General features: G+C 36.3%; 1 protein-coding gene across 1 annotated transcript; it reads right to left on the bottom strand.

The window, feature by feature from the left end:
- Positions 1-11,818: 11,818 nt before the first annotated feature.
- On the bottom strand, positions 11,819-13,321 carry LOC148952074 (uncharacterized). The gene is made up of 2 exons (XM_089088826.1): positions 13,220-13,321; positions 11,819-12,217 (listed from the first exon to the last, which is right to left on the bottom strand). Exons 1-2 carry the CDS (start codon positions 13,226-13,228, stop codon positions 11,894-11,896), a joined length of 333 nt encoding a protein of 110 aa, XP_088944952.1. The 5' UTR covers positions 13,229-13,321; the 3' UTR covers positions 11,819-11,893.
- Between the last annotated feature and the right edge of the window lie 3,555 nt (positions 13,322-16,876).

Here is a 16,876-nt window from a genome sequence, read left to right as displayed (position 1 = left end):
CAACAAGCCCTGTAAGTTTCAACTCACACTCCAAACCGTTCCTAAGATATTGTCAATACGCTCTTTTGGTAACCTGGATATAGACTGCGTATTATGATTCAATTCACCTTTCCCCTTGGTATTCCCTGAAAATTTTACCCTCGTATCCTTAGGCATAGTTGTGATAGTAGTCACATCAGTAGTAATAGTAGTACTATTAGTGATATTAACAGTAATAGCACTAGCAGTAGTAGTAGCAGTAGTATTAACTTATTGTCTATTGGTCAGTTAAATATCCATCCCCCCTCATCAAGTTCTGGAAATTTTTACTTAATACAATCAGCCGTTGCTATAACATTACCGATTGGCCCTATTGGTAGCCAGGATATTCACATACTTTCTGAAATCTTCTACTTAATACCTTTAAACTTACAAGTAGTTACGATGAAAGTAGTAGTTGTAGTGGTAGTAGTAATGGTAATAGCGGCAGTATTAAGAGCAGCAATAACATGCATATGTTACCTTTTGGTCAGTTGAACTTAATACCCAAATCCATTCTTGAGATCCGCCCTTTTAGTATAGGCAAACTAGCCAAAAATATAGGTCGGCCCCAAACAAATTGCAACAGAAATGATTTTAATACCATGTTGTAGAGAAAAAAAGCTCAAGAACATATCCAAAGTTAGACATTCTAGGTCGACGCAAAACTAGTTAACAGCCAGTGAAAAAAAGAAAGGAAGAAAACGAGGACAATTAACAGCCAGTGAAAAAAAAAACCTTTTTTCACTGGCTGTTAATTGTCCTCGTTTTCTTCCTTTCTTCGCGATTTTTTGTTTATCTGTATATGAAGTACCGTACCGATGTAAAATGAAGAGCTTAGCCCGAAAATGAAAGCAAATTTGATGTACAATGTACCAGAAAAAAAAGTTTGATAATCATCAATATGTGATTTACCCTCCTCGTCGTTGTGACCTCTTTTTCACCATACTATCGGAAGGCAATTATTCTGACATATAATGATGAGCTGAGCCAAAATATCAAATTAACCTCATGTAGTGTCTACTAGAAAAGCCGTTTCATATTTATCAATATGCACTTTTTTATTTTCATTTGATATGTTTCTTTTAGCACTGAACAAATATTGGAACTCAGAAACCTGTACACAAAGCTTATGAAAAAAGAAGTGGACGTTGCGGATATAGATGGAAACCCTTCCCTGTAAAAAATAGCGGAATTCAACTATAGGAAGAGACTAGAACTGCTCCTATACAGAGCCTGCACAGAGCTCCTGTACATTTTCTGACGGTATATGGGCACAACAACTACAAAAAATCTCCCAGCCCTACCTCCAGTGAATGGTCGAGCTCCAAGAAACCCATTCTGCCGTTTATCATGCCTTCCAGAATGGGATGTGTGTGATCAGACGTTCTGATAGATTCTGAACTGGGCTCTCCACGGATATTGTCATTGAGCAGGAGCGCACTCGTTGTCTCAAAACGGCTGGTGGCCTTACTAATGTAAGTGGTATGACAGAGGCTCAAAGGTCTTTATGGGTTCTGTGTCGACCAGTTTGCTCTGCACTAAATCTTCTGATTGAGGGTGTATCGCAGGTTTTCTATGGAACTAGTGAGCAACATTCAATGGAGATCTTCAACTAAGAAACATCACCAATGGTCTTTAGCCTACGAATTTGCCAATGTTGATTCTGCTAGAGATTTAGGCCTAAAAATCACTTAATCCATGTTTGGAAAGCTGGTCGCTAATTTTGTGTTTCGACGAAAACAGTTAAAATTACTACAAAGCAGAATCCAGGTTGAGATTGCAAAAGACTGGACTTCACTTTCCTTTTTCAGGGGTTCAACACGCTGGAAAAAAGGTTCAATCTCACAGAATCTGAGTACTTTCAACACGAACTTTATTCCTACCCGATATCACTTTTTGACAGTCACTTTTTGGAGTTGTCTTTTTGCTCACACTATCTTAGGCTGTGACTCTAATTCACATATCCACAATGTGGGACAAGGCCTTGCTCTGAAGGAGCTAATGGTAGGTGCCAATTTTGTACATCAGCTGCAGTTTTCATTCTGAAGTTAGCTTTGAAGGAGGAAGTAAGGATTGCTGGAGAAGACGCTCTGCTCATGATATATGACTCATCAAATGGGGGAAATCTGAATGAACTTCGAAGGGAAGTTTTTAAAAAGAAGGTGACTACTGATAGCACGTTTGTCCCCTCAGAACAGTTAACACCAACTTCTGATGCAGATAAATGTTGCAGTTACAGGGATTTCTACCAAATTCAGGTATGGAGTGAAGATCCTGATTCTGAACTTAAAGCCGAGGGATGGGGTTGAAAAAATAAAGATGACTTCTTGTATCCATTGACTACTAACGTCCCGCCAACTCCTCGTCTGCTTCTGAAAATCATGAAGTGCTCCTGTCAACTGGAATGCAGCTCAACTAGAGGTAGCTGCTTCAAAAATGGCTTAGCTTGCACTGTAACGTGTAAAACGTGTAAAGGGACAGCATGTTCTAACTCTCCAAGAATCAGAAGCTATAAAGATGAGGAAAACGTCGAAGCTTAGATATCTGAATCAAAAGATTAAGTTGTGAATAATAGTCGGAGTATGATTCTGTTTTCAAATGCTCTTGAAGTTGATTCGGTAATTTTATCAGTTCTGATGACTAGTCAGTGTGTTGACCATAGTTTATTTTAAGAGGGATTTTAAATGCCGGCCGTTGAAAAATAGTTTCATAGATGATTACCCTTTTCTAATATTTCTGTGTTTTAATAAGCACATTGCAATCACTTTTTTTAGGCCGACCTATCAGGTGATGGAGCCAGCGACGATCAGATTCAGGCTAACTAATTAATTAGATCTCAAAACCGACAATTTAGCCAGCGAAAGATAGTCTGGTAGAAAAAAAGGGGATTACGACGACGCGAAGCGTAAAAAACCGAACTTTCGAATGAAAGTTCAGTTTGGCTAGCCGATACTTACCTCATACGTTGGTACACCTATTAACAAAAGCTTCTCTGGTTTTGCAATACAAAGACGGGGTTAAGACACCAAAAATCCTCACGAAAAACGTTTTCACAACGATCCAATTCTTCTCATATGGCGGAATTAGATCAGTTTCTGCTTTGAACTAAATCCCTAATATTTTTTTAACTCTCTATGAGCGGGGAGGAGGGAGGGGCTCTATGTACCAACGTATGAGGTAAGTATCGGATAGCCAAACTGAATTTTCATTCGAAAGTTCGGTTTTGGCGTCGCCATTACCTCATACGTTGGTACATCTATTAACAAAAACTTAGATTCTAGCTGATTTGGCGGTGGGTTCATAAATCAACTAATATAAAAATTTAGTTTCAAACTCAAATATTCAAATGTATAAACTATAAAACTGTCTGAACCGCAAATAAATGTAGAGTATCGGTTCGATCTTCTATTTCATGAAGGTAGTGTTGTCTGGGAGTAGACTCCGAAGACCAGCCAGCAGCACTCATTATATCAGCAAGTGGGACTGATTTTGATAGCGCCCATGACACCGCCATGGATCTTGTGTCGTGTGCTTTCCCTTTTCTACCCTCTTCTTTTGCTGCATCATATGCCATAGTTATGGCCTGCTTTATCCTAGAAGAAATCGTTCCAGCTGCCACCTCTCGTGATGCTGTTTTAGAAAAAGGAAGGAAGAACCTGTTTCTCCCTTTTCTGACGGCCACGTTAGCCGTTCACTGTGCGTAGGCCGATAGTATTCTCACTGGACACAAAGCTGGATCTACATCTAGCGCGGGAAGAAGGATAGGAGAAGGTATCTCATGAGGCTTCACGGTTTTGGGTCTAAAAGAAGGGAGAAACCTGAGAGTTACTGAATTATCCGAAAATTGTGCTGTACTGAAGGACAAGGCATGAATTTCACTCCTTCGACGACCAGATGCGATGGCAGTAATGAATACCGTCTTAAGACTAAGATCTTTCTTAATAATATTCCACAAGTCAAGAAATCGTGAAGTTCTAAAATACTTTAGAACAAGGCCAAGATCGCAGGCAGGAATATCATGTTGTGTCCGCGGTGACTCATGCCCCAAATTCTGTATCTTTTTTGTCAAACAAGTATCTTTGCTGATATCTGTTCCTGTAGCTAGAGCTAGCGTTCTGCATATTGTTGTTTTATAACCTTCTATCGTTGATCGTGAGAGATGTCAACCAGTCTTTAGATATATAATGAATTCTGCATGTGTCTGAGTACTGGTTTCGAAAGGATTAACCTTCCTTTCACTACACCAACCAACGAACACTTTCCATTTTCCATTGTAAAATTCAATGGTAGATCCTCGCTGGGCCGAGCAATTGCACGGGCTGATTCTTTAGAAAAACCTCTCTTTTCGAGTCCACGCTCGATATCTTCCAGCCGTGCAAATTTAAATTCCTTAGTTTAGATTCCTAAATTTAGATTCCTTAGTGCTGGGTGGTGAAGTCGACCCTGCAGGAGGAGATCTGACTGATCTCCGGGGGTATAGGCAAGTCTACAAGCAGGTTGAGAAGATTTGTGTACCAAGCTAGGCGAGGCCATCGCGGAGCAATTAGCGCTATTCGGCAGTTCACAGACTTTCGAACCTTCTCCAGAACCTTTGGGATCAGGGCAAATAAAGGGAAGGCATAGCTGTGTTTGTTCGACCAATCGCGGACAAGGACATCTGTGCCGATCGCAAGAGAATCAGGAACTGGTGAGAAATATACGTCAATCTTCCGGTTCAATGGAGTCGTGAATAGATCGACTTCTGGCAATCCGTACTCTTTTGACAGGGCTCTGAAGACACTCTCGTTGAGACTCCATTCCGTGGGCAGACCTTTTCCTTCTCGTGACAGTGTGTCGGCTACTAGATTGAGTGACCCGGCGATGTGTCTTACCCTCAAGTGAACGTTCAGGGCCATCGTAATCTCGAAGAGCTTTATGGATCCATTCTCTAGGGAGAAAGAATGGGTTCCACCCTCTTTGTTTGTGTAATTGACTACAGTCGAGTTGTCCGTCGCTACCATGACTACCTCGTTTCATAGCTCCTCCGCAAAGGGTTTGATTGTGTTGCCTACGGCTCTCACCTCGAGGCAATTTATATGAAGAGATTTCTCTTCTGGAGACCAAGTCCCCGAAGTGTCTTGATGTGGGTCCTCTATATAGCCACCCCGCCCGTAGGTTGAGCTGCCGGTGAATATTGTTTTGGAAACAATAGGGGGCTTGAGAGGAAGGCCTTGACTCAGCCAATCTTTGTTCAGCCACGGTGAAAATGCCTCTTTCATCTCTGTTGTAATTAGGATGTTTAAAACTATCTTGTTCCAAGACCTGTCCCACAATCTGAGCATTAGTAACTGACATTTCCTGAGTTAAAATTGTCTAATTCTTGTTAGGAGATAGTATGTAGCTGCTGTGGGAACAAGAGTTGGGAAGAAATTGAAAGGAATTGCTCTTGAGCCCGCATTGATGAGTCCAATCAGCTTCATCAGTTGCCTTATTGAGGTATGCGATTTTTCTAGAGCTGCCTTGATTGCATGTATCAAGTTCTGAATCTTTTCCGGGGTTAGGTACACCCTCCTTACCTCCAGGTCTACCAGAAACTCGAGAAATATGATCCGTCGCATAGGTTGCAATTCTGATTTCTCGCTCAGCATGAACCCAAGTCTGTGCAGGAGAATCATCTGATTTCTCGCTCAGCATGAGCCCAAGTCTGTGCTGGAGAATCATAATGATATGCCATTGGATGGCTTGAAGATGGCCATAGCTCACCATGGCACTTTGAACTGATAGATTTTGTTTTTGAAAGTGAACCCTAACCTCATTCTGTGAGTTAGGTCCTTAAATTCGGCGGAAAACATGAAATACTTTCCAGAGATAATAATCTCAGTTTATTCCTAATCTCCTGAGGCAAGTCAGGAATTGAGTTCGAGACAGTATCTCTTCTCATAAACATCAGTTTTGAGTACGCTCTAGAAAGAATATTTGAAATATGCTGCTGACATCTACTAACAGAATCCAAGAACTTTATCAGTTTTTGGGATAGTGTCAGGAGAGACGTTCTCTGCTTTTAACGTCTTTATGACAGTACCTAACGTGAGGTCACTGTATGATAGCATGCTCAGAGTCACTCGTGTGGAAGAATCTAAGCCCAAGAATGACTTTCTGTAAACTGATATGAACTTTATGTCCTCTACTTATCCAGTTGATGGTAATAAAATGAACTTTGGGTTTATGCGTGGTGCCTGTGAAGCTGAAAATGCGTCTTGACATTTGTAATCTCTCGCTCGGTCCGGGATGCCGAAAGGGTAAAAGAAAATACTACGTTTTGAAATGATATTTTCCTCAATATTATAAGTATATACTGTTATCCAGCTAGCATAGCATATTTGTAATTAGACGCTGGAAGTAAATTCAACTCTAATCACCAGAAAAACTTACCTCATGCCAGAACAGACTTATAGGCCAGCGCTGTAATCGTTACAAAACTATGCAAGTACGGTACGTACGTCCAAGGCGTCGTGACCTTATATAATGGCGGTCTGTATTCCCGATGTAATGCCGGTCTGTACGCCCAAGGCGTTATGACCTTATTTAATGAAGGTCTGTACACCGAAGGTGATTTGACCTTATACAATGACGGCATGAACACCCAAGGTGTTGTGACCCTATGTAATGACGGTCTGTACACCCAAGGTGTTATGAACTTACGTAATGGTAATCTGTACACCCAATGGTGTTATGACCTTATTTAATTCCGGTCTGTACGCCAAAGGCGTTATGACCTTATTTAATGACGGCCTGTATACACTAGGTTTTATGACCTTATGTAATGAGTATTATACCATACCATAAATACTGGGTTCAACACACCCAAATGAGTAAAATACAAATAATTAAAAATAAGACACAAAAATTAACTTCTGTAATGTTTTGTTCCATGATTTTTGCATACCACCAGGGTTGCCAGCTGCCAATATCTAAAAAGGGGTAAAACTAAGGAAAGAAGGGGAAAGTTTACTCAAAGAGTGTAAGTCCGAAATAAAGAATTGCGGGCGCCTGTGAAACCAAATGTGTGTCGTGATATTTGTAAGCTTTCGCTCGGCCCGGTATGTCGAGAGGATCGAAGAAAGTACCACGTTCTGAGAATGACTTATTCTTTGTTGTTGACTGCAGTTCTTCTGAGCGCTGCTTGATGAAGTTTTTCAGCATTGGGGAGAAAGGTAACGTGATAAGCTGTTTTCTCTTGAAATGCTCAACTGGCAAAACCAGCTCTGCCGCCGAGCAAGGCTGTTGGATGGTAATGGTAGGCCTGGGGCAAATGGTGTCACCCAGTACTTCGTATACAAGGTCCAGCGACTCTGCCAAAGAGACCTTGTCATCTGTTCCGGGATCGTGGTCTACCACCGACTGCTCGTCATCGAAATGCAGAGAATCATTGTCGTCATTCTCACAATTGCCATCACCTGTATCTTCTCGGTCTCTCGACGCCGTTGTTGAGGGGCCCTCACCCATGTTTGTGATGGAGGTGTGGTCCCGCTCGGAAAAGGATCTTCCATCATTTTGTAAACAAACAATCTGTGACTTCATATTTTTCATTTCCTCTTGTATTGATTATTCAAACAATTACAATATTATAAATACATAATTTTATCCAACCATAAAATCTTTATAATTAGATGCTGGGACTAATCTGAGCTGCAATCTCCAGACAAACTTAACCCTTGCCAGAAGGCCTATATGCCGTAGGCGTTATAGACTTGTGTAATGGTGGTCTGTATGCCCTAGTCTTTATGACCTTATGTAATGGCAGCCTATATGCCCTAGGCGATATGACCTTATGTAATGACGACCTGTACGCCCTAGGCGTTATGACCTTATGTAATGACGGCCTATACGCCCTAGGTGTTATGACCTTATGTAATAACGGCCTGTATACCCTAGGCGTTATGACCTTATGTAATGACGGCCTATACGCCCTAGGCGTTATGACCTTATGTAATGACGGCCTATACACCCTAGGTGTTATGACCTTATGTAATGACGGTCTATACGGCCAAGCTGTCATGACCTTATGTAATTTATAAAAATAAACTTATGAAAGGTATTATCCATACCCAAATACTGGATTTACCGCAGCTAAACCATTAAAATACAAATAATTATCTGGCCTACTAAACACCAGGCTCATACATGAACAAAACTATAAACTCATTTTCTTTTCTACTAAATATGTTAAAACAAGGAAACTACCTTGGATAGTGTCTATCCGTTTAACCCCGTGTACCACAAAACAGAAACTGATCTGATTCAGCCATGTGAGAAGAATTGGATCGTTGTGAAAACGTTTTTCGTGAGGATTTGGGGTGTCTTAACCCCGTCTTTGTATTGCAAAACCAGAGAAGCTTTTGTTAATAGATGTACCAACGTATAAGGTAATGGAGACGCCAAATCTCATATTTGTGATTATGAAACTTTTTGTATATACCGTACACCAAATTTGACTCCATTTTCACAATCATCTCGTCTTTTTACATTAGAATAAAAATTCACTTCAAGAAAAACGAACAATTACCGGAGCTTTGCATATGTTGTTCGGCTTTTTTTTCTCTAAAACATGATGAAAAAATCATTTCTGTTGCAATTTGTTTGGGGTTAAACTCTAGTTTGCCTGTACTATTTTGACAACGAAATGCACATAGTGTGTTTTGATTTAGTTCAAGTTCCCCCTCCCCCTATATTCCGCAAATTTTCATCTTCATACGTGTAGCCTTGATGGTAGAAGTATCATAGCAATAATGGTAGTAGTAGTTGCAGTAGTAGCAATAGTGGTGTATTAGTAATAGTAGTAATAGTAGTAGCAGTAGTATTAATAGCAGTAGAAGCATGTACATGTTGCCTTTTGTTCAGTTGAATATCCTCCTTCGTGATACCCCGAAAGTCTCATATTGATACGGTAAGCTGTTTCAAAACTATTGATGATACGCCATTTATCAATTTGTATGTACATAGTATGCTTGAATTTTTTTCTACTTTCCCCTTAACATTTCCTCAGATGCTATTTCAGTATGTTAATTACAGATGTTATTTACAGTTCTGTTGGCCAGCATTTGTGCAGCAGGACGTAACGTATAACATGCTAACATTTTTCATTCACGACTCTTCTCTTGTAAAGCTAACAAAACAAATAGGCGTCACTTTACGTCTTGTAAAGTTCTTTGTTTTTGTTCAGTCATACATTAGAAAGTTACAAAGAAAATAAACATAATTGTATAGATACACAAATAATAGAATGATATTCTTTTGAAAAGAATGTGTGGTAAAGGTAAAATGAAATTATTTTAAATAAGACATTATTAGGTAGGCAATGCGCTATTGAAATAATGGGGGGGGTGAGCTTCAGGGTCCCCCTTCATCCTGAAACTCTAGACTAAAAAAAATACACTGTCTTAAAATCAAAGATCTTAAAACCAGTAGTTATATTGGATACCGCCATTTGTTTTGTTGAAGAATATTTTACAAAATATTTTGAACATTATTTAGCCAGATAGGTCTAATGAAATTATGTCTGCACTATATCCAGGAAATGTTTTTCCCAACATTTGCCTTTTGTCAGATTTTTTTTTTCTTCCTTCCAGTTTAACCGTCCCCCCCCCCCTCTTCAACAAATGCTTCGATATAATATAATGACATAAGCAAAGGTTTGTTGTTTATTATTATCAACAGTACGAACAGCAGCTAGTTAGAAATATGCTAACTGCAAAAATGGCAGAAACTGTCAAAATGAGTTAACTTTCATTGATAGAATATGCTATATAAAGGTATCAGTATCGTAAATTGCAGGACGGCTGTCCCTTCTCGATTCATTACCCAGTTAGATTTTGAAATAAAACGATTTCGAGGGATACTTTTATTGAAAAATCCTTTTTTTATATTCAGTGAAAAAAATAAAACGCCAAATTTACCCCCCCCCCCCTCCAGAACTTCAAAGACTCTTTTTGTGCCCGCGTCTATATTTTTGGGATTTAAATATTCGTCTAGGAATTACTGGGAGGGGTGTAGCTAAACTTGAATCGACTTTGAAAATTAAAAGACGGCAAATTTTTGGGTATAAGCATAGAATTTGGAATATTGAGAAAGAAATACGTTACGAAAGTAATTCTTATTTCATAAATATGTATAGTAATTATAATATACAAATTTCGAATACTCTTCCACTTTATTTTACCCCCGAACGACCCCTAATGTGCCAATATATAGCCAAAATTATATATTTTACCTGGATTTTGCCATGCATCATTGTTGTTTCAACCTGGTTAGCCGTAAATTGAATCAACGCTGAGGAAATCAAGAAACGGAAAAACACATGGGAAAATATAGCCTGTAATTTTGGCTATATATTTACACATTAGGGTGGATAAGGGTAAAATGTAGTTGGGAATGTATTCAAAATTTAATAAAAAAAAATTTCCGCTTATTGTGAAGTAAAATTCTTTCTCACATGTTTCCTTCTCCATAGCCCTACTTCTGGGGAAATGCCAATTTTTGAATTTAAAATATTTAGAATTTGGTTGAAATAGTATTTGGTTCAGAAGATGGCATGAAACAGACTAACATCTTTTCTTTTTAGATATAAATAGGCATGGACTTGTTTAGGAACGAGCACAGGAAGAGCGGAGCCTTGGGCTTGACAACTCTAAGACTCCGAATATTTGAACTTTTTGAAGTCCCAAATCAACTTATCAGACCTTGTTTTACAATTACTCCCCTCCCCTCACCCATAAACGAAAGTCATTTGTGACTTCCAATCTATAAATTTTACGGTAGACACAATTCTTCACTATTAAACCTTTCAACTACGAATGGAGAAACTAATCGTATAGGAAAACAATACCCTACTAGTTATTATCACTAATAGCTAAAAATCCTCTAATTGCAATTTTTAGATAACACCCTTTAGTGTTTTCTTCCTCCAATTTTACCCCATATTTACAAAAACATGGAACGGAAGATGGCAGTGTCGACTGTTTTTCTAGAAAAAGCACCGAAAAGAACTCAATAAATAAAAATAACTTTTTAGTACGGTTTCAGCATAAGGGATGACTGTCCTCTTCTTATTCATGCTATTCCTTATTAAATTTAAGTTTGAATCACATTTTTCATTTTAATATAATTTTTGTTATAACTCATCTGCTCATCCACAACAATTTCAGTTATATTTATGTTTAATGTGATTATTTATTTTAATTTCTGTTCGTTTGGGTTTGATAGATCTTTCTTCAAAATTTCTATTTTTTCTAAGTTTTAAGTATTCTTCTAGTTCGAGGTTTTACTAAAGCTCTTTCATTTCTATTGGAAAAACTCTTTCTGGAAATTATGTTTAATTAGTAAATTGAAGGGAATGGAAACTTTACTAAGGCAACAATAGAACATGGCCTCTGAAAGCCTTGGATTGGCGTTTAGTATTGTTTATGGCTTGTGGTGGGACCAAATTCATGTAAATTCTAAGGATAAATTTAGCAGCTTCTTTTATCAAAATCTAGGTAGATGTATCAACCTAGAATTTCTTTACAGGACTTATCAGAGAGAGTGGCAATGGGTGGAAGATGTTTCCGCCCAAATAAAAAATATGTTTTTTATTTTATTTTTCTTATAGTGTTGGAAAAGCTAGATATATATAATAATTTTTGTTCTTTAGTTTTTGTTGTTCTTTTTTACAAAAATTTGAAAACACTAGTTTACTTTTTTTTATAAATTTGATGTGCAAAAGGAAATAAATCTCTAATGCAAATAATCAAGAATAGAATAAACAGGTAAAATAATACTATTTGGGTGAAAAAAACATTTAATTTAAAAATAAATTACGTAAATAAAACATTTGTAGTTAAATAAGTCCTTCTCTCTAGCCCCAATACCGTCTGTAACCATAGCTGTACGGTGCGTAACCATATGATGGATATGCATAGCTATATGTAGGGTAATAATGACCATAATAATGATAAGGATAATAACTATAGTGATGAGTTTCTGCTCCTTTCAGATCTTCTTCGATAGGAGCTTCCGCTTCAGAAGCTTCTCTTCTCAGCCTGTAACTATGATCGTCAAAGGAAAGACCACCTCTGTTAGCTGTTAACCCTCTTTTCATATCTTGAAAATCAATAGCTGGTTTCTTGGGATTGTTGGATTTGGCTAATACTGCGGTGACATAAAGGGCAACAAGCAGAATCTAAAAAAAAGTAGTAGAAAAATATTTATATTGATAAAGATAGGTATGTATCTTTTGGAGATGTATATTCTACTAATGCTGCAAATGCACAAAGAACAACAAGCAAAATCAAGAGCAAAGATCAATATGAATGTTATGTAAGCATTTGTAAATTCAAATGCGGATTCAATAGGAAAATCAATTATGCATTTAGAAATTTATAAGGCATATTTCGAATTTTGTATAGAGCCCACAAAGGAAATGGTAACAAATTTTAGCTAATGAAAATTTTCTTGAGTTTCAAGATTTGATTTGGGATTTAGTTCACAGAACACCTATTTAAGGAACTGGAACTCCAATCAAAAAATGCAGTTTTATAATAAAATGTGTCAATAGTGTACGGAATATCAGTAGTTAAGAAGATAAAATGAAAGATCATTCAAATGACTTTCTTTGACAGCTTCATCGATTTCATCTTTCCAGATTAAATTGTAAGAAGCATAAAATGAAAAACATAGAAAAAATAAATTTTGTGCTGTTAAATTCATCCATTCCAAACAGGAATTAGTAAAATGTTTCAATTTGAAAAAATTTAAACATTTCAAAGAGCCTACTGAAACAAGTAGGAAGGGAAAAACAAAGATCTCAAATAAAAGTAAAGTGTTAAAATAAAAATAAAGAAAGATTATGGCATTAATGAATCAGAAAAATGCAAAATAAAAATAATTTGCCTCAGATAAGTCAAGGACATTTTTTTTAACAAGATCTATTTTGTATCAAGATAAGTTCAATTATTATTATTGCTTAAATCTGAAATATTCATTCCAATTTTGGCTTTCAATAAAGCAATTTGTTACAATTCTATTAATTTATTTGGTTTTACTTTGATACTAAACCATGTTATTTTAAAATAATTGATATCTTAAAACTTTTCGAAAATGAACTTCAAGAGTTTCGGATTGGCTGTATAACTACTAACAAAAGCTAATCTACGATTTATAATGACAGGAATAGGCTACTCACATATTTCATTATTAGCAATTTTTTGGAGAGCAATCAACTGCAACTAAAATATTCAACTGATAATGTAAACTAAAGAAGTCCTTTTATATGTTTGAAACTGCAGGTTATGTTTTTCTAAATCAAACTAGTTTCAGGTGAAAAGATACCGGGGACTTTTTCAATTGACGTTGGATGTCGCAGCGGTTAAGAACCGAGATTAATCCAGAAGGAAGATATTTTGGGTCAATCAGATCACAAGATACAGGTTAATTGTAATTGTAGATTTTTGGGGGTGAGAGGGTGGTGTATTTATATGATTTATTGAGCCTAAGCTTACAGAGAGGAATTTAGCTTTAGTCCTTCTTTAATGACGCCACTGCGAGCACAAACTATGAATTTCGTCTGCATACCAATTAGTTATCCACAGCCTATGATGTTTTTATTTACTGTTTAAAATATCTTGAAAAGAAAAGAGAAGTCTGAAAATCAAGATTCAAATAATAGAAGCAGTCATAATGACAGTGGTTAAGTACATTAAGAAGTGTTTAAAAATTAGGTTTTTTGTCATACAGCCCCTTTTTATTTACTATTGTTCCATAATGTGTGTAAACTGTGTGTACTATTGTTCCACTGTGTGTAAAATTTCCTACCCCCAACCTACTAAAACAGTGACAGAAGAAGGAAAAAATGTCAAAGCTTGACTTCGCATACTATTACAGTGTTTCTTCTTAGAAGGGTGGGAGGAATACGAAAGATTGCTTGAATTCAAAACATCCCACTCTTCAATACTTGTCTTCTTGAAATATCCATGCTCCTATTGTTACAGCTCTTCAGCTTGCAAAAAGGATTGTAAAAAGGTCACCGAAATACTACCGGAAAAATGATTGCAAGAAGTAGTGGCAGGAGTTTCCAGGAGAAATTTTCCAAAATTGGCAAATTTTAGAATTTTCATACATGAATCTCCAACAAAGCGCTGTCGTGACATTCTGAGTGCGGACAGAGACAAGTTCAGTGATAAAAATGTTTGGTCAGATTGTCTCAAAGCTTCCCAATAAGTGGTTAGCAAGTCGAATTAACTCCCTTTCAGATTGCGTTTTAATGTTGTTTTTGAGTAATATCGTACCGTTTATCTTTTTTCGTCTCTACTTCTTTTTTTGTATCTTTTTTGTAATTATGTATGTGTTTTGTCTGGTTTCATAAAAGAGTTTTTTATTTTGTTGCTGTATTTCATTTTATCAGGTTTTTTTTCTGTGTATGGATGTTTACTTGTTTGAGTGTGGAGGAAATATGATTTATGGTTATATTCTACTTTTCTACTATTCTACTATTCTACTTTCGTTACCATCCTGTATCGTTGTTAGGTTTGATACAATAAGGATCCCTTATGTTTCGATATTATACCGACCCCTCTCAAGAAGTGATGTTAGGTTAATCCTAATGAAAAATATCAAAACATGATGAAATTATAGTGTTTTAGGAACAAATTTGGGCTTTATATTTGCAAGTTAGGGGGAGGGGGGTAAACTATAGCGGGTCTGCATGCAAAATGTGTCATCTACAATTATTCTGCATATTATTATGAAGTAAGAATTGTTTTGGAACTTTCTACTGTCCAAATACTTTACCCCCCCCCCCTCAATATGCAAATATATAGCCCAAATTACATATGTCAAATGTACTCTCTGTCACCCGCCATTTGTTTTTTACTGAGCGTAAGCTAATTGTCTCTTAATACACAGAGACGAAAAACCAGTTCTAGGTTTGTTCTCGAGTTTTACACAACGTAATTCTTGCGTGGGGTCGCTATAACCGAACAGTAGCTTTTTTGTAATTTAAAAGATCCTCTTTATTTTTAAATATAGACTATTTCTCCAATTTCTGCAGCTATAAATTTTATAATCAAATCTGTAATAGAAAATGTTTATGCATTAGCTTTGAATAAACATTTTTACCTCGAACAAAAGCAAAGTTCATTGTTTGTAACCTTTTTTAATAAAACATTTTGCAAAAATTTTTTGATGAGCTTTTAGTTTTAAGTGTAATATTGTAACTCTGAAAAAAAAAACTGTACTTACGGTGACTTTATGTTAACACGATATAATCATGTATATCAGGACTAAGGAGCTCGTTGCAGGATATTACTCTAAGTGCTTTCGTCTTCGTTTTATTTGAATATCACTCCCAATAATATCCTTTAGTTAAAAAAATAAAATTCCCAAATTTTTCCATTTGACCAATTTAAACTATGAGTAGCTCTTAAACAAAAAATTGCAGACACCACTGCTCACAGAGTCCTGTTGAAGCCCCTTTTTTTTATTTGTGATGTTTCTTTTATATTTTGTAACAAAAAGTAACAACAAATATGTTTCAAATTATTACAAGGTTTATGTATTTGCATTAGTACAAGCTTCCAATTGTTGTTGTGAGTCTGAACGAGTCTTTACTTCTAGACAATATTTTTTCCATTTAAAGAATTCAAGTTTTCAAAAGAAGAATACTAAGGGGATAAACAGAATGCAAGAGAAAATTAAATTATTATAGAGGCTAATAGCATTTGAAAATGATCCTTTTTGACAATGACCAACGACGTTTAATCGTTTTCAATCTAAAGCATTCTCATATATTCATTCATAGTAGTTTCTGTCTGTTTTAGGCCTGAACTACTATATGAATATGCTTCATCCGTATTTTCGACTTTAATATAACAATTTTTTTTCTTTGAAAAACTTCTTTTTTGGACATGCTCCTTTTAAAGTACCTCAGAATACGACCTATGGAATGGAACCAATCTGCTAATTGTAGGTAGGCAATGCCAAGGTAACATGCAGTTTCTGTGTTATTATTTTTGAGATTAAAATTCTGAACGAGTTAAACTGGATTTCCCAATGAGCCAAGAACCGACATGACAAAAAATAACCTAAGCATGCATGCTTAAGTTGTTAGACCTGTTGAAAGTACCTTTGCCTTTAACACTATTCCGTTGGTTAATAGTTATCGACAATATCCCATTTTTAAGTGCACTACTAAAAAAAATGAGTTTTTTCAACTGTAAGTGAGAGGTAAATCAAAACTCACAACAAACACAAATCATCCTGTATGTGAGGGGAAATCCCCCTCCTTAACTCCATGTTCTTTACTCTAAATTTTTATAGTGGTTTTTAAATAATTCACAGTCCAATTCAACAACTCTTGTTTTTAAGCAGAGGTTTTTAAAAAATCAGGACAAAAATTGAAACCTTAGCGCAAGACCGAGGGGTTGAAGAGAGGGTAGCCTCTATTTTTTTGTTTAATGTTTTAATTTTGCTCTCTATTTAAAAGTGCTCGCCAATTTCTGTTGCGATCATTTTTTATTGTTTTAATGTTTTTTCCGTACAAACTAAACAGATTGATTAAATTTCATTTAGAAAAAAAAAAATCTATTTGATTGTTTGAAATAGAATCAAAAGAAAGAGTTTTGATGGAATCCTTTCGTTTTAATACAGCAGAGTTAAATGAAATGTCAAAAATGAAATTATCCTAAGAATTATTCGTTCTTTCCTCTAATGCTGAACATTATCGTGATTTTCTCATTTGTTGTAGCTTTTTCGACTAATTCATTAGACAAACTTTCCGAAAAATGAATTTTTCTAAGAAAAGTAAAGTACTACATTAAATTCAAAACGACCAGGAATTACTTTC

The sequence above is a fragment of the Artemia sp. Qi Xiang Cuo genome, chromosome 5, assembly GCF_049724085.1.
Source record: "Artemia sp. Qi Xiang Cuo chromosome 5, ASM4972408v1, whole genome shotgun sequence".
In the NCBI taxonomy this organism is placed as follows: domain Eukaryota; kingdom Metazoa; phylum Arthropoda; class Branchiopoda; order Anostraca; family Artemiidae; genus Artemia; species Artemia sp. Qi Xiang Cuo.
The sequence above is the reverse complement of the archived record's forward strand: the minus strand, read 5'-3'. Positions and strand labels throughout refer to the sequence as shown.